This window comes from Colias croceus, chromosome 25 (assembly GCF_905220415.1).
Source record: "Colias croceus chromosome 25, ilColCroc2.1".
Taxonomy (NCBI): domain Eukaryota; kingdom Metazoa; phylum Arthropoda; class Insecta; order Lepidoptera; family Pieridae; genus Colias; species Colias croceus.
In genome coordinates, this window is record NC_059561.1 from 6562070 (window position 1) to 6589807 (window position 27738).

Consider the following 27738-nt stretch of genomic DNA (forward strand, 5'->3'; position numbering starts at 1 on the left):
TCGATTAATTTACTTTAATCGATGTTTTTAAGCAGGTTACCACCCTATGAAGATAAAATTGATAGACGTCAAATGTTGCCTATTAAATTGGCTCGACTATAATAACGATTGTTTCCCCCTCTTGCTCTGATTACGGTTTCCATTCGTCTGGGCATGCTACAGATTATGTTATCGATGATTTCTTGTTGCAACCGATCCCACTCCTCAAGTAATACGTTTCCAAGTTCATTCAGATTGTTGAGGGGTGGCATTCTGGATTTAACCCTTCTTTTTAGCAAGTCCCAGACATGCTCTATCGGATTCATATTGGGGGAATTTGCTGGCCACTTCATCACCGGTATACCTACGTGGCTCAGATATACCTGTACCGATTGTGCACTACGACCACGAGCATTATCTTGCATTAGAATAAAGTCGTCACCAATAAATGGGGCAAATGGTACAACATGTTCTTCTAAAATGTCTCTGATGTATCGATCTGCTGTCATGGTCCCTCCTGTGGCTATCACTAACTCTGTGCGAGCTCCCAAACATGTCCCTCCCCAAACCATAATCGAGCCGCCATCATAAGCCACTGTGTGTTCAAAATTAGACTGTATGTGGCGTTCTCCTTTGCGTCTCCATATTCGCTGTCTCCTATCAATCTGTTTTAAAAGAACTCTGCACTCATCAGTAAAGAGAACCTGCTGCTATTCGATCAAATCCCAGACGATGTTCTCGCGCATCGGTTTCTGTTCCGCTAATTGTGCCGGTGTGTGTACTATATTATGTCGAGAAGGTTCATAAACTCGACATAATATAACATTTTATATTTGTAGTCGCTCAAAAACATTTATATTTGTAACTTCATTTATAAAAACAGATTGCAGATTCGTTAACTGATTAGTACTAAAAATACATGATTAGTTAAATTTGTAAACAATTTTAAGCATTAGCGTAGTTCGATTGAAATTCGTTTTATTTCTGATTTTTTTTTGATTACATTTAATTAGTAAATAAATCTTATTCATGCTATATATCATCACAATAATGCCTCATACATATGTAACGATTTATCGTAGCGGTAAATCTGTGCAGACCAGTTTGCGCAGTTTTATCGATCGTATGTATTACGATAAGATCATCGATTTTTCTGGCTCCTGAGACAGTTTTAAACTAGTTCGGGAGGCAAAGAATTCATTATCTAGACCTGTATAATTATTATGTCAATGAAGATTTTTATTATTATGCTTTTGCATAGCTTCTATCGCGGGCCTTGAGCGCGGGGACCGAATCGAGAAATTTCGTAACGAAAAACCCTCACGCTCCCCACTCCGACGGGCGGAGGTGTGGCTTGAAGGCATAGCATGCAATAGCTTTACCGCCCCAGTCCCCGAGTGCCACACGTCGTTTTTTTATTTATTTTAATTTGGTCTGCACAAATTTATCGCTGCGATAAATCGTAACGTATGTATGAGGCATAATATATACTAATATTATAAAGCTCAAGAGTTTGTTTGTTTGAACGCGCTAATCTCGGGTACTACTGGTCCGATTTGAAAAATTCTTTCGGTGTTAGATAGCCCATTTATCGAGGAAGGTTATAGGCTATATATCATCACGCTACAACCAACAGGGGTGGAGCCACAGGGGTGAAACCGCGCGGAGCAGCTAGTATTAAAGCACACATACCTGTGGCGCATAGAGCGGCGACCCGTACAGGGGCGGGTGGTGCGACACGCCGCTCGCGTACACCCCGCCCGCGCTCGCGCCCGCTGCACTCGCCGCGCCCGTCGGGGGCTGCGGCTGCGATTTTACATTATATTATTACGGCCTTACTAATAAAAAGTTAAAAATGACCGCCTCCTTGGTACAGTGGTTGACGCGTGAGCGTAGCACCGAGGGGTCCTGGGTTCGATTCCTGGTGGAGACGAAGAAAAAAAAAATGTCTCGGTCTGGCAGGACACAGAAGGCTGATCACCTACTTGTCCCTAAAGAAAATCGATCAGTGAAACAGATGTATAATGCATCTGCCCCTTACCCCACTATGGGGATATGGGACTTCACTTTTTTTTTTCACTAATAAAAAGTTAAACAATGGACAAATTTCTACCATTTTCTACCATAGCTGTGTCCTGCTCTTGCTCACATGAAACGTCAATCATAAAAAGAAAACAGGTTATTGCAATAACTAATCCATTGCATAGCGAATGGGTAACATTTTATTAGTAAGACCGTTATAGTTATATTATACAGCATAGGTTTAGTACCTAGCTGAAATCGATCCGAATCCACCTTGGATTTCCTCTATCCACACTACCACATGATATGAGATTACAATTGCACTTGTATCAACATATTATGTACATCCTTATCAAGTCTATTTCACTTACTAAACCTATGCAATACATAAGTATAATAACTACATGGAAAAAGAAGGATCAACTAGTTGACTGGCTGGCGGTAAAATATTAACCAGTCTGGTACATGTTTGTTATCAGACCCTGGATCTACTATAATTTTATGTAGTAGTAATAATAATTATATACACCAACCTTGTGTTGACAGAAAATCTAGCCCTAAGCTAGATTTAAACTAGTATATAAGACAACAGCTAAGCAGACTTTTTCTATTGTACATCAAAACATTCAAGGCTTGGCTAGCAAATTATTAGAAATAGAATTATTTTTAAATCATAATAGAATTAAGGTTTTTTGTGTAACAGAACATTGGCTTAAACAATGTCAGTTGGTAGTAAATATTGATAATTATACATTAAAAAGTATATACTTCAGGACATATGCTATTCATGGAGGTTCTCTTATTTTTGTACACAATAGTGTAAAATGTAAAGAACGAACTGACATTGTTAGTCTTTCTGTAGAACGGACCATTGAACTGTCCTGTGTTGAACTGGAGCGTTACATTATTGTTTGCGTTTATAGACCCCCTTCCAGTGACTATAATATGTTTGAGACAGTCATGGAAGAAATATTAAAGCGTTTAAGTAGGAGTAAAAAAAAAGTTATAGTATGTGGTGATTTTAATATTGATATACTTTTACAAACACAAACGGCTACACGAATTGTTAATTTGTTTCAGTCATTTAATCTGTATAAACTTTTTAATGAACCCACACGAATTACACCTACTTCTGCAACCTGTATTGATAATATATACTGCGACTGCTTCTGTTTAGAGAAAAATATTCTCAATACACTCACTTCGGATCACTGTGGCCAGAAAGTAGTTTTTGAATGGGATTGCTTACCTGAATTTAAAAGAATTAATGTTAGGCCTATAAGTAAAAAAGGCATTAATAAATTTAGAGATAATATTAATAAAAACCTGCCCGTACTGAATGATCAATCCTGTAATAATAATCCTTGTGAAATGTATAAAAATCTTTTCAATTTAGTTCATAATGAATTTGAAAAAATATTTAAAGTTAAATCTTTAAATATTACCAAGGATTTACCATTTAGTAAATGGGCGACACCTAGCATACATAGGTGTAGGATCGTTCTTTATGAGTTATATGGTATGAAGCAATATAATAAAGACCCATCTTTTCTTAGTTATGTTAGAAATTACTCAAAAACTTTTAAAATTGTTTGTTTTACTGCGAAGCGATTGTATATCAGAGATAAAATACGCGAATCGGATAATAAAGTTAAAACAGTTTGGTCTATTATTAATGGTGAAATGGGTAAAAGCAAACCAAGTAATACTATAAAACTTGTAAATAATGACAGGGTTATTGACAAAAGTGCTGATGTTGCGCTTGCTTTTGAAGAATTCTTCAGTAGTGTCCCTGTTACTATTACTAATAGTTTAAATTCGTCTTCAGCACTTGCAGAAACCTTTTTGAGGGACCATGTTGCGGGGTGCAGTACATTATTTGAATTACGACACGTAACTGCTAGTGATATTGTTACTGCCTTTAAGACGCTTAATCTAAAAAATACTTGTGATCTTTGGGGAATGTCCGTAAATTTAGTTAATAATATCATAGAAAATATTGCGAAAAATTTAGCTTTATTTATTTTTATTTAATAAGTGTTGTGACTATGGTACATTTCCTAATTTACTAAAGCTTAGTAAAGTTATACCTCTATTTAAGAAGGGCGATCAAGAAGACTGTAACAATTATAGACCTATCTCTATTTTACCAACATTAAGTAAGGTATTCGAGAAGTTAATATTAAACCAACTGAGTAGTCATTTTGCATCTAATGATTTACTGCACACCAAACAGTTTGGTTTCACAAAGGGGCGCTCAACCACAGATGCTGGGGTTGCACTTCTAACACATATATATAAAGCATGGGAAAACTCAAAAAATGCTCTGGGGATATTTTGTGACCTCTCCAAGGCATTTGACTGCGTTGAACATTGTACTTTGTTACGTAAACTTAATCACTATGGAATTAAAGGAAAAGCACAGAACCTCATAGCGTCATACCTGCATGATAGGATACAGACTGTAGTTGTTAATGGAGAACGTTCTCGCGGTGCGTCAATTAACATTGGTGTTCCACAGGGGTCAATTTTAGGTCCCTTCTTGTTCTTGGTATATATCAATGATCTTCCCTATTATTTGCAGGATAGGTGTGAAATAGTTCTGTTTGCAGATGATACCTCATTAATTTTTAATGTGGATAGGCATGACCCAAATGTTGACGAAGTGAACAGTGCTCTTTTACACATATCTGAATGGTTTAATGCCAATAATTTATTATTAAATGCCAAAAAAACCACTTGTGTTGAATTTTTACTTCCTAACGTAAAAAAGTTGAACAGAGATATTACCTTGAACGGGGAGGTATTGCATCCTACTGAGTCTACTGTATTTCTAGGGTTAACATTGGACGAGAAACTACAGTGGGGAGCCCATGTCAACACCGCTGCAGGTAAGCTCAGTTCAGCTGCATATGCAGTCCGAAAAATAAGGCAACTCACCGATGAAGATACGGCTAGACTGGTTTATTTCAGCTACTTTCATAGCATTATGTCCTATGGAATTCTACTGTGGGGCAGGGCTGCAGATATAGAAACTATATTTATCTTACAGAAAAGAGCCATTCGCTCTATATATAATTTACGTGCTCGGGATTCACTAAGAGATCATTTTAAGAATACTGGTATCCTTACTGTACCATCACAGTATATATTTAATAATATTTTGCATGTACACAAAAGCTCCGACTTACACACAAGAGTAGGAGATAGACACGATTATGGCACAAGGAACAGGAATAGAATTGAAATGCCATTTTTCCGATTAGCTAAAGTTAAAAATTCATTTATGGGTCAAGGTATACGCTTTTACAATAGAATTCCTCACAATATTAAAGAGTTTAGTAGTTCTAAATTTAAAACTTATATAAAAAATGTATTAGTTCAGAGAGCGTACTACAATATTCAGGAATATATGGACGATAAAAACCCATGGAGGGTTGTCGCGTAAAAACCACAAGACAGTTCATTGGCATATTATGTAGTTAGATATAAGTTTCATATATTGTAATATTTACATGATTTTAAAAGAGCAACTATGGAGTTTCTTGCCGATTCTTCTCCATAGATCACTGCTTTCCGAATCGGTGGTAAATGTTAAAATAATTATGTAATGACGATTCGAAAGTGCTACTAAATAGTAGTCTAATTGAATAAATGAATGTTTGAGTTTGAGTTTGAGTAAAGCCCTGACGAATGATGGAAACGGAAATTTATATACTCTGTTGCGAAAACATTTTGCTAATATAATAGTTATGTGGTATACTACTTAAAGTTACTATAGATATTATTTTAAATCTATTGCTAAGCTTATCATTGCCAATCACAACGCATTACGCAATCATTTGGTGTTTTAAATATGAAAAAAAATTTTTTTTTTTTTTGCAATATTTCGCAGTGACAATGTCTATTACTGTGGGATATTATAATAAACTCATCGTATCCCACCTTGGTCCTGTGGTTGTGGTGCGCGTAGTGCTGGTGGTGGTGCTGCATCGCCGACTGAGCGCCGCCAGACCCCGCCTCCGTCACCGACGCCGCTTTCAGTGACGCCGATAGTTTGTCTATTGCTGTACAAATTGTTTATTTATTTAATAAAAAACAAAATAATATTTTATGATAAGTAAGATTAAACAACTTGTGACTTTTAGTGATTTTGCTGATCAAGATCAGACCTATTTAGTTTTAAGTGAAGTATTATCCATACTAATATTATAAATGCGAAAGTAACTCTGTCTGTCTGTCTGTCTGTTACTCAATCACGCCTTAACTACTGAACCAATTTGCATGAAATTTGGTGTGTAGATATTTTGATACCCGAGAAAGGACATAGGATAGGTTTTATCCCGGAAATCCTACGGCAACGGGTTTTTCTTTGAAAACGCGGGCAAAGCCGCGGGCGGAAAGCTAGTTTGATATATAGGCAATGTTTAAACGACAAACTTGAAGTTATATAACAACTTTGAAGTAACTTTTATAACTCAAACAAGGCTCAAAACTAAAACTCAAACATTCAATTAGACTTCTTCTAGAAGCACTTTTGAATCTTCATAACATATTTTTAACATTTACCACCGATTCGGAAAGCAGTAATAATTATTATAATAATTATACACAAGTAACCATCGATGAGTAATAACTTTTAAAATAACTTACAGGTCGTATTAGATACAGCCGGCTCTGACGTAACAGCTTGACTCGTCGCCGTCGACTCTACCGCGTTGAGACTCTCATTTAACTGTTAATTACAAACAAACACATTGCTTTAAACATTTAAATAATCTATTTTATAAATAGGTCATAATTAGTAGCATCAGGTGACATGTCTGTCTTGTCTTTTTTATACAAAATTATATTTTTATACCCTATTTAAAAATTTTAACTACCAACTACATTCTACAATATTAATATTTTTTTTAAGTTTCAATGTGTAGGGACAAAACTACAATTTACCATAGTGTTAGCATTAGGGTAGGTGGCCGTAGGCGCCTCTGTTGTAGTTTCGTGACTCGTCGACACTACTTGAGGCTCAGCCTGTGGCGTTACTTGCTGCAAATTACAGTTTCATTTTAAACTAAATAAAAAGACTTTATATGCTATTTAAAAATCAAAGATTGTAACGAAAATTTGGGCCAAAACTATCCTTAATTACTAAGAAGATTAGTATTTTTTAGTAGAATTAACGATTTTTTCAACCAACCACGCAATTACAAAAAAAGCACTTAGATCTTGATGATTTTGTAGATGCGTGGGTACTGCGAGGGTTACGGGCGCGGCGGGCGGCGCGTCTGACTCCTAACTATACAAAATGAACTCTATCTCGATACACATAAAGCACACAATTACTCACCGCCATCGCCTGCACTACGGGCTACGTATGTTGCTGATGTAGACGAACTCTATTCCCAATAGGTTAAGGTATATAACTCACCGGCGTCGCCTGTATCTCGGACAGCGCGTGCTGTGGGTGCGGCGGGAGGCAAATGAGACTTCTAACATAAAAAATGTGTGCGTGTACTAGTGTACACACGTAAGAAGTGAAACTTCTTTATGACCTAATTTTTCAAAAAATAATTTACTATAATTGCAACTTTACAGAAATACGTCAAATCCCGCGTGGTAGGGATAAGAAAAAGATGGCGCGTAACGAAAAAATGTCACACAAAATTTTTTCCAACCCAGATAAAGAAGTTTCACTTCAAAAATGAACTCTATTACCATACACATAAGGTACAAAACTCACCGGCCGCGGCGTCGCCTGCAGCTGCTATGAGTGTACAGCGAGTGGAGCGGGCAACTTCTAACATTACAAAACGAACCCTATTCCCATACACATAAGGTATATAACTCACCGGCGTCACCAGTACCTCGGACAGCGCGTGCTGTGGGTGCGGCGGGAGGTAAATGCGACTTCTAACAATACAAAACGGACTCTATTCACATCAATTTAAGGTATATAACTCACCGGCGTCACCTGCACGGTAGGCTGCGCGGATACAGCGGGAGGAGCTGGCGGCGCTACCACGTCTTAATGTCATTCTAAAACCAATTCTATTGCCCTACACATAAGGTACACAACTCACCGGCGTTGCCTGTACAGTGGGCTGCGCATGTTGCTGATGTTGTTGGTGTTGCTGGTGTGCAGCTACTGCGGGGGCTGCGGGGGCGGGCGCGGGGGTCGGTGCGGGGGGCGTGTCTAACGCGTCGGGCTCTAGTGCTCCAAACTGCACGTCTAGGAACACGCCACCGCCCGTTTCACCGCCGCCCGGCATCTCTACAGCTGACGACGGGATCTAAACATGGTAGTGTACATTAGATATAGACGCAAAAATCGTTCACACATTATTTTGACAATATAATAACATAACTGCTTGTTATCTCAACATAATACATAATATTTAAATAACATTGCTAAAGAGATATCCTTTGCCAGCATTCCTATTTATACTATTTGATCAAGCGGCATTGCGTGGCAATAAGAAATAACATATAACTAATAAAAAATTGTTATCACGTATTAAAAAAGGTTTCGCGGTATTTATTCTTGATTGAAAGTACGGAAACACGTACATTGTACTATTAATTAACAGAATAAGAATACTATTAATTACTGACTGAGTGTTACCATAATTTGTATCCACAAAAATAATAATACCTTGGAAGGCGGCGGCACCCTGGCGCGTTGCGTCTTCCTCTGCGTGGCCATGTCCGTGGAACCGTACACGCCGTAGTTGCTTGCGTACACACCTTATCGAAACACGTACTTTATTAATATTCAGACTACCAAAAATACGCTACTACAAAAAGAATTCAACAATTTTAACAGCTTTGCAAGTAGCAAATTTAAATATAACGTATGATTTATGCTGTCGATAAACATTTACGGTCTTACTAATAAAATGTTATCCATTCGCTTTGCAATGGATTAGTTATTGCAATAACCTGTCGTTTTTTATGATTTACGTTTCATGTGAGCAAGAGCAGGACACAGCTATGGTAGAAAATGGTAGAAATTTATCCATTGTTTAACTTTTTATTAGTAAGGCCGTTAGTATAGAAAAAAAATTAAAAACACCCGAAACAATTGTCTTTTAGTTTAAATTAAACTCTAATCAAGGCATAGCTGAGAACATCCAGTTTCACACAATTTACATTTACAGTTTACAATTTACCTTTATAGTTGACGGTTAGATATTTTTTTGCAAAAAACTTAATAAAATAATATAATCTACCACACATTCGTCTTTAAATTAGCAATAAACAATAAAAATACATACTATTGTCATGCCTCTGCACTTGGTGCGTCAGCTGCGATAGATACTGCGATTGCGCCGCGCTCAAAGTACCCGACATACCCATTGGCTGAAATTACAAATTATAAATTAAGATTTTATAGACTAAGCCAAGAAGCTTATATCTAATACACTGGAGATTGCACTATGACCATTAACTTGTAACAAGAAAATATGACGTTGAATGACGCCTGTATGTTTTTTATCCCTTTCACACCTAACTTGGCAAATTGGCTTCTTGGAGTAAGCGTATTTTTCAATCGATAAGACAGATAATATTATTTCAAGATAGAAGGAACGTGAAATGAAAAACGAAGTGTTGCTAGACAACTATTTTTAAATATATAAATAAATAAACTATTGAAAATTTGTATTTGTCTACTAGAACCACGCTTTTCATTATTGTGAAAACAGAATGGTAATTGGTGAAGTTTTTTTTTTACGATTATCGCGAACAGACAGACGGACGAAGATGCAGCGATAATGTCCATAACGAAAAACTTTAAATTGATAAATTCACAAAAAAGTTTGGAAAAAAGTTCATGGTCGGCAGTAGAAAATAGAAAATAGCTGCAATGCTTACCCATATCATTATTGATTAATACAACAGAAAATTTGTCAAATAAATTTAAATATATAATAATTAAAAATTACCTGATGATGATGATAATTGTCTGCCGGTTCAGCGTTGGCTGGCGGTGTTGGTACCACACCACCAGACGCCGACACCGATACCATTTGTTGCTAAAATATAAAAAGTAATCACTTTGCAGCTTCCATATCCAATATTATTATAATTGTTGGTTGTTATTATATAAAATTAAACAATAAAAACAATTATAGAGTGAAATAATATTACACCATTTGTAGGAGCCATATCGTTTTATTTATATGTAAGGATAGGAAAAGAACGTAATTTCTAATGTATAATTTTTCAGTTAAAATACACAATACAACACTAGGACTAAGTTATGGCACTAGCACAAGGAGTAAATGTCACATTTATCTTTAAACTAGCTGTTCCCCGCGGTTTTACCCGCATTACTCTGCTCCTGTTAGTCTAAGTGTGATGATAGCCTATAGCCTTTCTCGATAAATGGGCTATCTAACACCAAAAAAAATTTCATATTGAACCAGTAGTTCCCGAGATTAGCGCGTTCAAACTAACAAACTCTTCAGCTTCATAATATTAAGTATAGATTTAAGATTATTCTTACAAATATAAAATAAATTTAAAAATTAAACATTTAGCTTTACTCACTTCAATAATATTGGTGTGGTGCTGCTGTGTGTTGTGGTACGTGTATGTGGGTATGTGGCCTTCGCTCGGACCGTTCGTCTCCGGCCCGCACTCCCAGTCTTCCTGCAATGCAATAAACCAATCATAAAAGCTGTAATAACAATTATATCACATCATACAACATATACAACACATATTATGACAACACAATTTGAACACCGAAATAAAAACTAGGTGCTATCCTCGGTAAACATATAGAATTCAAATGCTTTAAAAAGGTAACCTGACCTTTCGACCGCCCGAGAAGTCAGGTGTCACCCCGGCAAGGCTAAAGGGGCGGGTTCGAATCCCGCCGCGTGATCTTATTTTTTCTATTCCTTAAAAATTTCTCAGCTTTCATATTTTTAAGTTTCTATACTTAGAGACAAATCCAAAATAAAAAATCATTTCTTACAACCATTCTTTAGTTTTAGCTCGCCTTTATATTAAACCTATCATATTCACATATGTTTTTGAAGTGAAACTTCTTTAGGCGCGTAGTGTAAAATTTCAAGATCACATCATGGCTATGACATAACGTCATGGAGTAAGACGACGATTTTGGTAATTTTTAATCTTGCCAAAGTTTCACTTCTGACACGTGTACTCTTCTTTTAACTTAATTAATAAAAATAATAAAATAAACTCACAGTCGGCTGCGCGTTGGCCGCTTCGCCGTCCGCCGCCGCATTCTGTGCCAAGGAACTCGGTGTGAACACCTACGTACATACATACACACTACTCAGTCGCTATCTATGGCTGTACGGTATACCGCTACTTTATTTATTTTACATGTATATACATAGTTAATTTGTTAAATCAATATGTTAAAAAGCCATTTCAAATCAGTTCAAAAGTTCAATAGTTATTGTTAACATATGTAAGCCATTTTTATGTTAGAAAAATTCATTTTCAATTAGTTGATTGCATCTTATACAGTTCAGAAGCTTATTTTTTCGTATTGTAAGAAGATTCTGTATAAGTTGATTAATCTGACACAAGAAATGCTATACGATGCACTCTGAAGTGTCTTGAAGAAGATGCAAATACATATTTAAAAGCGTTAGAGAAGGATGGACTGAGAATTCACAGCGACAAAGATTTTTGTGAACTATGTTTTTTGTAAATTATTTCAGACAAACAGATACCAGAAAGTTCTCTTCTGATTGCATCTGAATAGATTTAGTTACTTCAAAGAAATTTTTCATTAAATTATGCAAGTAGTGTAAGATAGGCTATTTTATAAAAATAAATAAATGATATTTACCTTGGTGTCTGATAGAGAGCCTGACCATTCCTCATTGTCCCAATCTTCTGTGGCAGGGAATGAGTCACCCATGTTACCGCCTGAAATATAAACACGTTTTAATGTATAATGTAATAATAATCTTCTATTTTTGTTTCAATGTCAATATATAATAATCATTCATTCATTCATTCATCATTCATTCAATATATAATAATATCTATTTTTTAACAGTGTAATGCGTCATTCAATCTGTTTTATTTTAGTTTTTTTTTATTTCGAATCCCGGGCGACGCAAGTGAATTTTCGAAAATCTTTGAATGCAGCATTGAGATATACAAATGGAGACTACACCGCCTACATCACTTATGTTCCGCTCAACATACGCCATATGGCTTAACTGCACGCTCATTTTTTATTTGTTTTAAAGTGAAACGCATCAAATATGCCTTCGTGTGTGTTACGATATTGCACAAATAATACAAATAATACGGAAAAAAGCAAAGGAATAACAACTTTCATCGGTAATTACCTAACTAGATAATAATTTTTAAAACTTAGAGCAAAAAATGGCGCACAGATTTTGTTCGTGGTGTCTCCTCCATACGTAGTAATATTATCTCAATGGAATGCAGTTCTATTTCTTTTTAAAAATAATGGAATGTTTCCTTTCAGCAAAGTTCTTTCTCTCCAGGGCCCATCGAAAATTTCCACGCTGTATAAAACACTAACCAGTATGCCCCGGCCCCCAGTGCTCCGAGCGGTCCCTGGGCGCGCCCCGGCCGCCCCTGCGAGCCCCTCGCGCTCCGCCCCGCCCGCCCCGCGCTCCGCCCCGACCGCGCCCGGAGCCCCGACCGCGCACGCCTTCGCCTTCTCCACGACCTGCACAGATTATATAAATTGCATCTTTGTAATATTGTAAAAACTAAGTTACAATTTCAAAAGGTTCAAAACATTCCGCGCACGATTATTGAATAATGTAATCTGTAAACAAATTTTTATCTATAATGTAATGCTTACAATTTCTAAATCAATACATTACAATGTATCACAAAATGTTAAAAATTAAAACAATGCAATTAGATATTTATCCTGACAATAACACTTCAAAATAGGAATTAAAGAAATCGGTCAAGACTTTCACGCGTGAAGCCGTGACGGAAACAGCAATTAATTTTTATCCAACTTCATTATATATAGAGATGATATACTAACGTGGTCTCGGTCCGGATCTAGCGCGCGGGTCCCGTGGGTCCCTGGGGTCCCGCGGGTCGCGCGGGTCCCGCGAGTCCCGCTCCTTGCTCGGCTCGAGCTCCCCGTTGCCGGCCGGCGCTGGCGGTTTCTTCTTCTTCTTTTCGCTCGTCTGCCATTCGCTCTGAAATTTGCAATTACAAGAATGTACATGGAAAAGATGATTTACACAAATTATTGTTTTCTTAATTCAAGTAGAGAGAAGCGGGATTAACATGAAAATTCTACTGACAAGAATCTATTTTCATGGAAGAAATAACACAGGTTTGGTATTTAAGGTGTGGTATATGCGGTATATGAGAAACACCATTAGATACAAAGTCAAATCGATAACAATTCGTATTGAGCTATTTCGTTAGAAATTAATATACATAATATTGTTTTTCAGAAAGACAAAAAGTCACAAAGCTTGTACGGTCCATTTACGTCTGACGCCAAATTTTAACTGTCTCAATAAGCAAACACTACCTACACATACACTTTTTTTGCTTTTTAAGTATTCGATTCAATCTATTAGCGACTATAAAACTTGTTCACATCCATATAGTATATAATATATACCTGTATCCGTGGACTTTCTTCGAGCAACAGATTGCAAGCGGCCGCCATGTCGTTGTCCGTGTCGTGGAGCGCGGAGCACACCTCCTCTTCAGTTCTACATGTCATCTCCATGAGCTCCGTCACCTGCAACCAATGTATTTGATTTTAGTATACATTATAACGCTTTATTTATAAGTAACTAGCTTAGCGAGCGCGGCTTCGCCTGCTTTGTAAAAAAAATTAAATTATAAAAGTACTAAAATCTTCCTTTTGAATCACTAACTATTTAAAAGATTCATCAAAATGTGTTGCGTAATTTTTAAGATCTAAGCATACAGATGGCGAATGAACTGGTTTGATTTAGACTTACTTGACTTAAATTTTGGATTATTGATTATTTAAAGAATCTAAATCTTACTTTAAACAGGTAAACTTTCTAAATTTATATGAAACGTTGAAGTGGCAGTATTAAAATCACGCAAAAAATAAATAAAACTTTCTACTGAAACAGTAGTGAAAAACATAGTGTAAATATCTTTCTCCAATTGTTCACAAAAGTGGATTTCAAACCTCTTTCGTAATTTCAATAAGTGCCTACTATTAATATATCTACAGTAGTATTAAAATGATTTATAAATCTTATAATATGCATTTTTCACTACGCACATAGGATTACTAAGAGAACTCAATTGTTCACGATCTTTCACAGTCAATTTGTTCCAATTTATTTGTTACGATTTATACTTAGATTATTTAGCATTTTCCCCGTAAATATTACGTATTCTTAACACAAATACAAATTATTCATTGAGGAAAAAGTAAGGCTTCAGGAAAATAGCATAATTTCCATATTTTACTAAAGAACTTAAAAAAAAATCATTTTACGTTCAACTTAAGAGTTATTAGCGAACATTGCCCATTTAACAGTACGTAATCGCGGGATAATTGAAATAAAACCATAATATAGGCTTAAATAACCTACAATGTCGAGTTTTAAAAGATTAGTGCTGAAGTTACATTGACCAGTTTTAATTTGCCTGCACTTACATAATCCCGTTAACGGCGATATATTTGCGTCGCTCACTTTTTTCCATCTTTGATCGTGTGTATCGATTTTTCCCTACGTTTAGTGCATAATAAATGTTCGACACAAGGGCAGATTGAACAAGGCCTTTGGTCAGTCATTTGATGCTTTACAAATATTTATACAAATACAAAAAATAGAATGTATTTTGTATTAATGTTGATTCCGTCAATAACAGACACCAGGTAATATCTACAAATAATCCTATCTTGCATATGAAAATGTCATATGAAAATGTGATTGCTTTTTTTTGCAAAAAAATTGAAGCGATGTTCTGGACGTCAGTGAGTCCAAAACAATGTTCCAGGAATACTCAACTAATATTATATTACGTAACAAACATTCGCAATTTCAATTAAAAAATATGCTCGATGTTTTTAAATGTGCAACCACCCCACGTGCTTCAATTCGCAGAGCATATAACTGCGTTAAAAACAACCGACTTCAAAATTGCACTTAAATGTTACAAATACAGACAAAAATACTGATAAAATAAAAACGACTGGGCCTTTCCGAATAAAATTTTTATGGGACCAATTCGACACCATCCCGCATCGAACAAAAAAAAGAATCACGTAAATCGGTTAGAAACCTCGGAGTAATCGGTGTACATACATAAAAAAAACATACCGGCCGAATTGATAACCTCCTTCTTTTTTTTGAAGTCGGTTAATAAAGTAATAGAAAATAACTACTTTGAATGCATTTTTGAATGTGGTGAAATTTTGATTGTAAATTTTGCATGGGTAACTTTCGAAATAAATTAAAATGTATCAGAAATAACAATAAAGTATTTTTAGAAATTTATCAATATCAGAAATTACTATAAAGTTCTTTTGAACGCCCTAATCGCAGCAACTACTGGTCCAACTTGTAATACTCTATCGTTAGATAGCCCATTTATCCAGGAAGGCTATAATATATCATCACGCTAAGACCAACAGGAGCGGAGCAATGCAGGTAAAACCGCGGAGCACGGCTAGTTAAAAATGATACGAAATTTATATAACTTGAACATACCATTCTGCGGACATCGGCATCTTCGCCTTTACGGTCAATTATATTTGCCATGCGGAGTTGTTCTGTTGTCGCCTGTAATAACAAATAACAAACATTAAAAAATATTTAAACTTTCGTAATCCTGCTTCCTACAAGTATTATAATTGCATAAGTATGTGTGTATGGATGTGTGTTTGTTATTCTTCCCTGAGAAAACCACTAAATTTCAATCTGTGTAAATTAAAACATATAGTAGGCAACAAATATAATGAAGAAAGAATTATAAGAAAATTAAATTATGTCTTCATACTTTGAAGTCAACAAATTATCTGCGACAACATTCTCTTAAAAAGTTGCCGCTATAAAAAATTCAAAATTACCTGTGGCTTTGACTTCTCCTTAGCCTGCGGCTTGTCTGTGCTCTTTCCTTTGTCCTGTTGCTTGCCGTCCTTCCCCTTCGCACCACCCTTGGTGGCGCGCGCACCCAAACTCATTATGACCTACTCTTATATATACAGCCTCTATTTACAAGCAGCTGAAACAATGGAATTTTATTTTTAGTATAACAAGAAAAAATTAAATTATTCTAGTCAAAACTTATAACAAAATAAATTAAAAATCATATCAAGTTTTGATTAAAGTGTGAGTTGAGTTCTTAAACACTAAAGATTCAGCTTATTACTAATAACTAGCTTACACTAAAGATCACTGGTTCAGCTTATTCATTATAATTAGTTTAATAGTTTATGTCATAACTACTAAAATATGGAGACCACCAGAAAATTTTTAAGTAACAACTGCTAAGTCTAACTGTTAAAAAGATAAACAGATAGTGCGGAGTGCCCCACATAACAACAAATATGCAGACAGGCAGAAGGAATCAAGCCAAGAAATGTGATATCATTGATGTGGAATTAAAAAACGTAGAAATAAAATCAACAAACAGTTTCATATGATATGTTGTTTATCAACTAAGCAAATCTAAGCTTCCATATAAGATGAACTTAGTAAGAAAAACCAATAAAAGACAGGATAGTACTTTCTCTTACAATTATTGTCCATAATAGGAAAATATATCTTCACAAAGAGTGAATACTGATTGATGTTCAGCCTTTGACATCATTCATTGTACAATGATAATACTTAGATAGTCCATCTATCGAGGAGATCTATGCTATAAGCAAAATAATATCATCACACTATGACCAATAGGAGCGGAGAAATGCGGATAGAACCGCGGGAAACAGCTAGTTCTATATAATTGACAAAATCACGGAAACTTAAGTAACTCATAAATAAGTGAGGACAAAGAGTATCCAGTTACATGAACCAATTTGAAAAGTTGTTAAAGAACAAAGACTTTTCAAACCTAGAGTGACCATTTCTTATATCTGCTATGGAAAATAGCAAATTAAAATGTGAAACCTAGAGTGACCATTTCTTATATCTGCTATGGAAAATAGCAAATTAAAATGCCAATACTTTAAACAGCATTATAATTAATATTAGCAAGAAAAATCTTGCTGTTCAATAAGTAAAAAATTAAAATTAAACTTAGTTTTTGAATGAGTCTTAAAAAAATAGTAATTTAAGTTAACACCCAATTATAGTAAATTTATATCTGAATATTTAAATGACAAAATAAATATATGTACATGTTCCTAATTTAATGAATTTATTATAATAATTATTAAGTATAAATTTATATAAGATATAAGATAGCTAGAATGTTTTTTATTGCTGCTATGGTTAAACATTATAAACAACAGCTCTATTTCTTATAAGACTTATTAGATCTATCTCATAACAATTTGTGAAAATATTTGCTTCAATTTTTTTCATGGTAGGTATGTAATTTTCAATGTTGCAAAACCAAGAAAAAAATTATATATTTTTGTATATTATATTCTTGCGTCTAAATATCATGAAAAAATATATAGTATTGAGTTTGTTTCAATGGATTAATATTACTATAAACTATCTTGGAACAAGTTTATTGTTATATTTTATCAACAAACAATAAACCTTGCGAATGATAGTAATCAACAATTCAGAAATAAAGATCATATGATACCTTTAGGATTTAGGAATGACTGATGCATACCTAAACATATAACCACATATTTAATTTAAGAAAAACATCCTATGAACAGCTAAAAGGGCTCATTTATTATTTATTAGATTCTAATAAGGTCTTTACATAAATTGATTTTATAGTTTGTTCTAAGTTTTAAATAGATCCAATTTTATGAAGATACTTAATTACAAAGATATATATTTTTTATTTAATGCATTTATATTGCATGCTTTGATTAATGTTGTCAATGCATTGTACCTAAAAATATGGAAAGAAAATATATGCACAACTTTCTTATGTACAATCTATAAATAGAAATGTTTAACATTTGTATTGTTAGTGTGTACATATTATTGTTGTTAAATTTTTATCACAATGGAAACACTAATTAAGATAATATGATGTAATCCAGAGTCAATGTCCTGCAGTTCATAGATTGGGTGTTGCTTAATACGACAATAAATATAAAATGGTAGATTAAATAATACTACGACGCGGAATTTGCTAAATGCAACTGCTGATAGGTAAACAAAACATTTTGTAAAAAGTTTTAAGACAATATAGTAGCATTCGAACGAGAAATGTTCAGAAATCACAAACCGACAGCGAAGGGCACTATAACATGCAAGTAAACAATAATTTTTGCGAAATAATTCGCGAAAAACCTGAACAATGAATCATATTGTATCAGCCGCGATACCGATTTCAAACTTGTGAAACGTAACAAATTCCTGTTAACTGCAACTAGACTTGTGCATCTGCACGTTCCCACGTACAACAGGAGCTCACGTCATCAATTTCTAAAACGTCGAACGAAGGCGAAATTCAATAGGCGGCACATGTGGGGGACGCCATTCCTGAAGCACCTTTCTTGGTATCAAATTGACAGTCTTTGTTGAAAAAATAATCGTTTACAACACCATTTCACAAATCTTTTCTTAACACATTAACACACTTTGTATGCTTATAATCTTATTTTTACCTTAAATCTACCTAATTATTCGGATTATTACACGATTTTCAATAAAATTTACGAATTCCCATACCTGTGAATGCGCTCTCAAACGCAAGCTGGTCACGTGACTTAACTAGTGGTGTGCCAGCTTCAAAGTTACGATTCAGCAATGGCCAGTTTTATTGCCAAAAATGCCGATTATATAATGAAACAAATAAATCACAAAATAAATGAAATATTAATAATACATTTAATTTAAGGAAATATCCTCTGAGGTTTATATTAAGTTCAAGAACGATATGGCGGCTGTTGTTCAACAAAAAGCTATTGCTTTTACAAAATTCAAGTTTCTAAAGTCGAACTCAGTTATGTATTTTAAAAACAGAAATAGGATAGAGACGCAATATTGAATTCAATTATTATATTGATGTGGCTTTTCAGATGACTATTTTGCATTTTCTCTGTTATTCACTCCCTTAAATAATCTCACATTATTCTATTTTTGCTTACAATGCGAAAACCTTGCGAAACTATAATTAACTAGCTTTCCGCCCGCGGCTTCGCCCGCGTTTTCAAAGAAAAACCCGCATAGTTCCCGTTCCCGAGGGATTTCCGGGATAAAACCTATCCTATCTCTCAAGTTGGATCGAACTGCACATGGTGTGCGAATTTCATTATAATCGGTTATGTGGTTTAGGAGTCCATTGAAGACAAACATTGTGACACGAGATTTATATATATTAGATATATTCTATAGATTACCTATTAATAACGTGTAAAATATAATATTATGTCATAATTTTTAGCCTGTCGAGTTTCATACCGGCTGAGAGCGTTTTCACATTGTCCGGTCCGATATCGGATATCGGGCGCCGATAGCCGATATCCGATATCGGAGGCTAAGTAAAATGTATGATTTAGGTACCTGTCTTTCACATTGTCCGGTCCGATATCGGATATCGGAGCCAACACCGATATTCCCGTGAACTATCGGACGATAATGTTCAGTGTTTCCAACTCAATTTTCGAAAAGGTAGTATACCAACAGCAAAAAGTTTGTGTATTTTCAGTCATTTCTAGGCGCTAAATGTAAAAAAAAATCCTTTCATTTACTTTAAACCTTTTTATTAAGAAAACATTCATTAAAGTATTTAAAGGCATTAAAAATACTTTTTTTACGGGAGCTACTTTAATACCGTCCTATAATATACGGCAATTGGCTGAACTGAAGTAAACAAAAATATATTGCGTTCTTAAATTCAACCGTATCTTCGAAATATTAGTGTCTTTTATCTTTATTTACTCATTCTGCCTCGCTCCTCCTACTTGGACTACTGTTGTGCTGTAAGCTGTTTATTGTATTGTTGTCATTGAGTCACAGATTTAGTGCTTTGTTTTAGCGCCGATAACAAACCTGTCTAATAAATAGCACATCTAAATAATATTAAGTAATTAATAATATCAAATCTTTTTTATATTTTACTTTTCCAGCTATTTTGAAGTCGGTTTCTTTTTTGTAGTTATTTTTACTGTATGTACAACTACGATCTATCAGTTGAATTTTTTAAAATCAAACTCTTTTTTTTGAAAAGAAAATTTACAATACGGCAATTTTGTTTAGTTTTCTCTAAAATTTCAGAATTAGAATGCGGCGACCTTACATTTTGTCAAGAACGCGCGGCGACTTTTGAGCTTGTTTGGCTTGTTTACTATTTTGGTTGTCATGGCTCGTATGCTTAGGGCGTATTCAGAAAGAAAGCTTGAAACTTATAAGCGCTTATCGGCGCTTGTCAATGCTCAAACCAGCTTGTCAAAACCAGCATTGACAAGCTTGTCAAAACCAGCATTGACAAGCACCAATGAATAAGGAATCACATGGAAGTGACATACCTACAAAAAAAGTGTGGCCGGCGCCATATTGCTTGTAACAAAACATGGCGGTGTTTAGTGCCGAGAATATATCGATAAACATTATTATGTTTATCGATATAAAAATAATATTAATATATTTTTTTTGAAGTTATACTTCTTTTGGCGCGTAACTTGTAACGCGTGTACATAAACACACACTCTTTTTTATTTATTTTAACTTTATTGTACAAAACATAGAAGTAAAATTACAAATGGAAAAAATGACAATGCCAATTAATAAAATTAAGTATGACGATGGCTGCTCGTGACGGTAACACCTATACAGGGTTACTTGTAAAACACCAGCAACCTCGCCGGACAAGATAGCTAACCCTGTATAATTTGATAAATCCAGTTCAATTTTGACTTCGATATAAGGATTACGGTAGACTTACAATTTGGTAATTTCAGTTTTGAGGAATGTAATATAATGAAACAACATAATATTATATACTAATATAGGTATATAATAGTATTTTATTACGATGAACAACACAATATACAGTAATTGTATTTATTTATTTATAAATAATAGACAAAAAAAACAATAATATATAATAATAGAGAAAATTATAGAGCTAAACTATTTTGTGTAGCCTGGAATGCACTCAGATACACTCTGTTCATTTTTGAGTTCGGGATTTGAGGCTCAACTGGTACCTGGAAATGAAATGTCACAGTTTACATTAACTAGCATTGTTCACTTTACATTTAAACTAAAATGCAATACATTTTAATTAAAAGGGCAATGCTGATGGTTTGAAATTAATATCAACATTAGGGCTTACAATAGCGGAACTTGAATTTATATTTTTGGTTTTATGGCATTGAAATGCTTTATAAATATAAATTTATAAAGAATAGAAAAATAACTTAAAACACCCCATGTATTTAAAGTAAATTGCACTTTCCCTCAGTCAATAACATTTCAACAACCAAATATCACCCAAGTTTGTACTCAAAAAAATCATATAAAACCATCTCAGTTTGTTCACAGGCCTCCTTCAAAATAGGAGAAACGTTAGATTATAAATGACAGCCCTAAATCTAAATAAAAAGACCAAAAGTAAATTGGAAGACATCACGTGTCTACAGATAAAAACCTCACCCTGTGTGAATGCAGCGGCAGACATACTGGTATAGCATCATCGTGCAGACTAATCACATCCATTGTTCTATTGAAAGCACTTTCGGGGAAATGTAGGGAACATATTATGATATTATATCCTTTACATTTGGCTTGATATTTTCATTTTCAATTGCTTCTAACCATTCTCCTTTTCTATTTTCACTTCTTGGTAACCTTCAAAAAATGAATTTTTAGGTTATTATAATTTTAGTCCTGACCTGACTTATTTATAAATACATTTTTAAAGTACCTACTATAAAAGCGATTAATCTTACTTAAGTTAAAATTCATATTAGGTAAATTTAAGTGTTTTATTTTTCCTTCTGCTGCTCTTGGCAAAATTAATTTGTTATTTTGGAAGTGTATTCACCAAAGCAACTATTCTTAAGATTAATGACACAGCCTTGGGAGACGCACGTCTTCATCGAACATTTTGCTGATGTCGATATTATAAGTCATCACTAGCACCCAAATTCATTATTTTACTAGTACGAAAATATACAAAATAAAGCTATATTTGGTAACAATTTTACACTGAACATAGTCTGTGAATACTCCTCAATTCAATATACATGAAAATAAGTAAATCAGCAAAGTAATAACTAATATTTCAGTCAAAACGTATACATACCGGTGCAAAGACAAACTTTTCTAGTTTTCATTCTTTCCGGAGCCACATCCCACAATACTGCGCTTTGGTATTATGCCACTATTTGTCCTTGACCACTCTATATGTTTTAGACACAAATGTTTGTCACAATCACAAAAATATTCAATATTTTTCAATGTTTATTACGGAGCAATGACAGAGCATGTACATCATAATAACGAGAACATAAAATGGCGCCCGGCCACAGTAGGTATTTGAGCTAACTTCAAATGTCAAACGGTATAGAATTAGCACTGACTGACGTATAGTCATATATTTTCACTTAGCAGAATATTCATTAGTTAGAAAGAGACAGTATTCGTTTTATTATTTCGGTATCGAAATGCATGATATTTGTATAATCAGTTGTTTGTATAGAACATTATGCCCTGTCCATAGGATTCCTTAGTCATTGACAAGCACCGATAAGCGCTTATAAGAGCTTATAAGTTTCAAGCTTTCTTTCTGAATACACCCATAGATTATATACATGGCTATATTATTATTAGTCTGTGGTACTACGTAGATAATTTACTGTTCTGTGGTAGATAACAGCACCTACATTTGTAAATGTAATTTGAATTTATATTTGCCAGTTTCGTCGCTTTAATACTGAGTTGAATTTTATTTTATTTTATTTGTATAAGAACATAACAGTCGTACATGATTTAATATAAAAAAGTTCTAAAATTCGCTACGACCACACAACATGTTCTATTATTAAAAAAAGAAAAACAGCATATAAAAAAACAAGCCTCACAATGAAATTGAATATTGAAACTAGATTCTGACTCTGCAGAGGGTACAAATTCAAACTCCGCAGTCAGCAGATTAAACCGGTTTGAAAAACATAGTTTATTTATTACTATTTATTTTATTTAAAATAAAGTTTATTTTTTGTAACATAAATGCATCCACTGTTTTTTTTAATTCTCCATATATCTACTTTTCCAGTTTCTGGCAACACTCATGATATCGGGACGATATTGTCGGATAATGTGAAAGGGCAAATTGTGTCCGATATCGGATATCGGCTATCGGCTTCCGATATCCGATATCGGACCGGACAATGTCCGTGTTTTCCAATTACAGCACTAGAGCGCATTATGCGGCATAATGCTTAACGTTGAATGTTCCAACTACAGCAACGCTTTGCACAATCGAGCACTGTTAAAAGTAGTGCGCGTGAATTGATGCGTGCAATCGATTTATCGTTAGTAATTATTAATTGTTGGAAAAAAATTTAAAGCTTTCGTTTCATTGTAGTTTTTTCGAAGTAATCAAAGTTAATTCAAATTGTGTTAAAAAAATAAATATAAGTATGGATGAAGGTACAAACTTTGAAAAAAATGTTAATGAAATAATCAAAATACAACACTGAACTTAGCGCAACCTGCTGGTGCGTTTCACGTTCCAATTAAGCATCAGCATAATTCGGCATTGTGCGCCACTGAGTCGCATTATGCTCTGTAATTGGAAAACAGCCTGTGAAAACGCTCCGGCTGTGACGGAAACACGTATCCGGCAAAGAGTATAATGTAGGTATCCGGCATTTTCGTAACAGCAATACCCGCGCTTTTTTTTCATTCTTGTCAATGTCAAAATTGGTCAAAAATAAGTATTGCATTTTCATTAAATCTGTGATTAAATTTAACAAATAATTATTAAAATTATAATAAGTTCTCTCTGTTTTTGTCTTTATAAAGTACGCATTAGGTATTTATATGTTCCTGATAACGTGAGTACAGCATACAACCGATAAGTTCGTGGTAGCTTGTACGTGAAAATTGATTTTTGACTTTGTTTTCTAATAATTTACGTATTTTGAGGCAATTTCATGTCGTTACTTGAAGACGTATTCCTCCAAGATGAGGCTAACGAAGCTCAGGAATTAGAAAGAGTTATAGAAGGTGGTGATTATGAAGAAAGACTTTCTTTGGGTAGTGATGACAACAGTGAAAAGGAAGATGAAGCAGGTATCTATTATTGGATGCCCTATAAAAGTTTAAATTTGTCTTAACTGTTATCTTTAATATTCAAATTGGAATAAATAAGAAATCATGAACAATAATAGTTGACTATTTTCTCACATAATCTCATTAATATTTCAGAGGAAGATAAAAGGCGTGTAGATCCTACGTCCAACAAAACTAAGCGGGTTGTAAAGAACCCTCGTTTTATATTAAATCCAGCACGTCTCACTGGGCCCAGGGGAATACAAGTGATTCCAGAACATTTCAAAGATTTTAAGTTTAAAGGTAAATTTATTGTTATTTATTTGTTAACATGATTTACTGTTCCAGATTTTAGAAGGAAAATAATATAGGATTTGATTACTTATCTGAAAAAAATATAGTAATGAAGGAGGTACTGATTGCATGAATCATGACTCTTTCAGTATTATGTTGAATAAATTAATACAGTATACTAAATAATAATTAAACCAATTAACTACTTAGCCATCCTTCCAACCAAATGTTATTTAAATAAGTTCATTGCTTATAGAAGGATCATCTTTATTATTTTCAGGCAAAGGTCATGAAAAAGAGGACTTAGATTTGGTATTGAAAAAACTAGAACATTGGGCTTACAGATTGTATCCAAAATTTAAATTTGAAGACTGCTTAAAGAAGATAGAAGTGTTGGGGAAGAAAAGGCCTGTTATGGTTAGTAATAAATGTAGTAGATATAACATAATAATACAATAGAAAATAGTATAATACTAGCTTACTGCCCGCGGCTTCGCCCGCTTTGTCTAAAACCTAATAAATTATATACTAAAACCTTTCTCTTGAATCACTATCTATTTAAAAAAAACTGCATCAAAATCTGTTGCGTAGTTTTAAAGATTTAAGCATACAAAGGGACATAGGGACAGAGAAAGCGTCTTTGTTTTATACTATGTAGTGAAGATGAAACATCACATCTGGTTGATAAGGTATACAAATATAAGTTAAATAATTTCATAAATTCTTAACTATATTCACTTTGTTATGCAATACATTTTATTTTATTATATTTAATATAATACACTAGCTTTCCGCCCGCGGCTCGCCCTCGTTTTCAGAGATAACCCCGCATAGTTCCCTTTCCCGTGGGATTTTCGGGATAAAACCTATCCTATCTCTCAAGTTGGATCGAACTACACATGGTGTGCGAATTTTATTATAATCGGTTAAGTGGTTTAGGAGTCCATTGAGGACAAACATTGTGACACAAGATTTATATATATTAAGAATATAGGTATGATGTAAAAATTATGAATGGTACAAAGCTCTAACTGTTACTAATTTTCTTTTCCTATAATCTACACTACAATTACCAAGGCTATATTATATTTCAGTATGAAGAATATATTATGTAGTTAGATGTAAGTAACATGTAATGTAAAATTATATTGTATATGGACATGACTTTAAAAGAGCAACTATGGAGTTTCTTGCCGGTTCTTCTCCATAGATACTGCTTTCCAAATCGGTGGTAAATTTAAATAATGTAAAGACGATTCAAAAGTGCTTCTGGAAGAAGTCTAATTGAATAAATAAATGTTTGAGTTTGAAGACAGTATGATTAATTATAATACTTCACAGGTGCACCTCCAAAAAATAAGATCGGATCAGTTCATATCAGAAGAGACAGTAGTGCAAAAAGATTCAAGTGATGACGAAGCCCCACCACAAGAGGAGGATGAATTTGACAAATTGCTCCAGCAACAGATAGATATAGCGAGGGCTACACCTGCACCTAATTCTGTGAAGAAGAACATGGATAATAGTAGGATTGAGGAGAGGTAAGCTGTTTAGAATATTACCAAATCATGTGAGCTATCATTATATTTAATGATAGTTCCTTTAACTCCTTAAAGGTACAAGTCCGAGACAGGCCACAGACCGCAAACTGCAAGCGACAGCACTTGTTTCTATGAATATCTATGAAATTGATTCCAAGCGCCAAAGCGCCAAGCGCGATTTGTGACAATTTTTGCCCTTGAACATCCCACCAGTTCAAAACATGTCAAGTCATTTATAGTTTCAGCATATCACCTTATAAATTTTATCTATGCTTTTATGGGCTTCCAAAATAATACAAATACAATATGCTATGCTGATTGCGTTTAAAAATTTTATCTAGCTATAAATCTGCAAGACTGTTCAAAGAAAAATATCAATTCATTCATGCAGCAATTTTTTTTCCTCCATTTTTGCCCACATAAATTATATAAAGAAATAAAACACGAAATTAATTATGGAATATTTTGTATAAAATGAAAAAAAAATATTTATTTAATATTTTCATGCTAGCATATTAAATTCGAAATGTGCACTGAAAATGCCAATTTAAACCATACTTCAATCTACTTCAATATTATGAAAAAAAAAAAAATCAAATTTTCTTACATTTTTAAAACCGCAAATATATTGAAATTGAACATTAATTTATTTTATTACAGATCTTTGTCAATGCCAAAAGCGACTTCTTCTCCATCCATTAGCGAGGAACAAAGAGAAAGAATGCTCAGAAACAGAAGATTAGCAGAAGAGAGACGACTTGCTAAATTAAAAACTAATAATTCCGATACTGTTAATATTGAAGGTGTTGAGGAATTAAAAGCGAAAAAACACACAAAATCTAATGTTATAGACAGTTCTGATGAAGAAAGTGAGAATATATCAGTTTCAGTTAATGTTCATCAAGAATATAATAGTAAGGTTGATAGGAATGAAATAAATACCAACATGGATACATTTGACAGTCTTCATAATAAAAGTGAAGAAGAAATTACGAATGTAGATAAAATTGGCTCAGAAAATATTGAAATTGACACTCTTAATAATAAAAGCGACAGAGAAATTACCAATACAGATAAAATTGTCTCAGATAATATTGAAATTGACAGTCTTCATAATAAAAGTGATGGTGAAAGTACTAATGCAGATAAAATTGCCTCAAGAAACAGTGAACAAGATGATAATAATACTAAAACAGATAAATGCAAAGAAGGTGCTGCAGAAAAATCAATTGAAAATGATAATATGGAACCCACAGTTACAGACAATGAATCTAATACTGAAAATGTGACAGATAGACACGATGTAGTTCTAGAAAACAGTATTATTCAAAGCACTATTCAAGGATTGGTGGAAAATGATAATAATTTAAATCTTGAAAGGGATCTGATTAATCAAGATTTTGTTGAAGACGAAATAACAAGGGTCGCAGATAATGTAAATACAGATAATCAAATACAAAATGATAAGGAATGCGAGAATCTAATGGATGTTGATTTCAGTGAGGAGTTTTGATGATAAATATATTATTTTGAATGTG

General features: G+C 34.0%; 2 protein-coding genes and 1 long non-coding RNA gene across 8 annotated transcripts in view; 1 reads left to right on the forward strand and 2 right to left on the reverse strand.

Annotated features, from left to right (window-relative positions):
- Positions 1-18867, reverse strand: part of LOC123703124 (protein lingerer) — a 40799-nt gene extending 21932 nt beyond the window's left edge. The window contains exons 1-17 of one of the 6 annotated variants that reach the window (XM_045651017.1): positions 18813-18867; positions 16070-16224; positions 15711-15782; positions 13628-13750; positions 13031-13190; positions 12548-12697; positions 11837-11916; positions 11220-11288; positions 10552-10653; positions 9945-10034; positions 9276-9360; positions 8654-8745; positions 8082-8291; positions 6952-7047; positions 6655-6736; positions 5947-6068; positions 1672-1785 (exon numbers count right to left, since the gene is read on the reverse strand). In XM_045651017.1, the coding sequence (XP_045506973.1) occupies positions 1672-1785; positions 5947-6068; positions 6655-6736; positions 6952-7047; positions 8082-8291; positions 8654-8745; positions 9276-9360; positions 9945-10034; positions 10552-10653; positions 11220-11288; positions 11837-11916; positions 12548-12697; positions 13031-13190; positions 13628-13750; positions 15711-15782; positions 16070-16183 (1761 nt within the window). In that variant the 5' untranslated portion in view covers positions 16184-16224; positions 18813-18867. Of the gene's footprint in view, positions 1-1671; positions 1786-5946; positions 6069-6654; positions 6737-6951; positions 7048-8081; positions 8292-8653; positions 8746-9275; positions 9361-9944; positions 10035-10551; positions 10654-11219; positions 11289-11836; positions 11917-12547; positions 12698-13030; positions 13191-13627; positions 13751-15710; positions 15783-16069; positions 16225-18491; positions 18517-18748 lie in introns of those variants that run through there. The other 5 variants (XM_045651014.1, XM_045651018.1, XM_045651019.1 and 2 more) reach the window with 5 other exon arrangements.
- Positions 18868-21132: 2265 nt separating this feature from the next.
- LOC123703202 lies at positions 21133-21930 on the reverse strand. The gene is made up of 2 exons (XR_006752961.1): positions 21741-21930; positions 21133-21292 (listed from the first exon to the last, which is right to left on the reverse strand). It is a non-coding gene; the product is annotated as an uncharacterized LOC123703202 (long non-coding RNA).
- A 2093-nt stretch (positions 21931-24023) lies between these two features.
- LOC123703286 (putative mediator of RNA polymerase II transcription subunit 24) lies at positions 24024-27738 on the forward strand. The gene is made up of 5 exons (XM_045651235.1): positions 24024-24386; positions 24522-24668; positions 24940-25076; positions 26001-26200; positions 26861-27738. The coding sequence occupies exons 1-5, from the start codon at positions 24248-24250 to the stop codon at positions 27711-27713; spliced, it is 1476 nt and encodes a 491-aa protein (XP_045507191.1). The 5' UTR covers positions 24024-24247; the 3' UTR covers positions 27714-27738.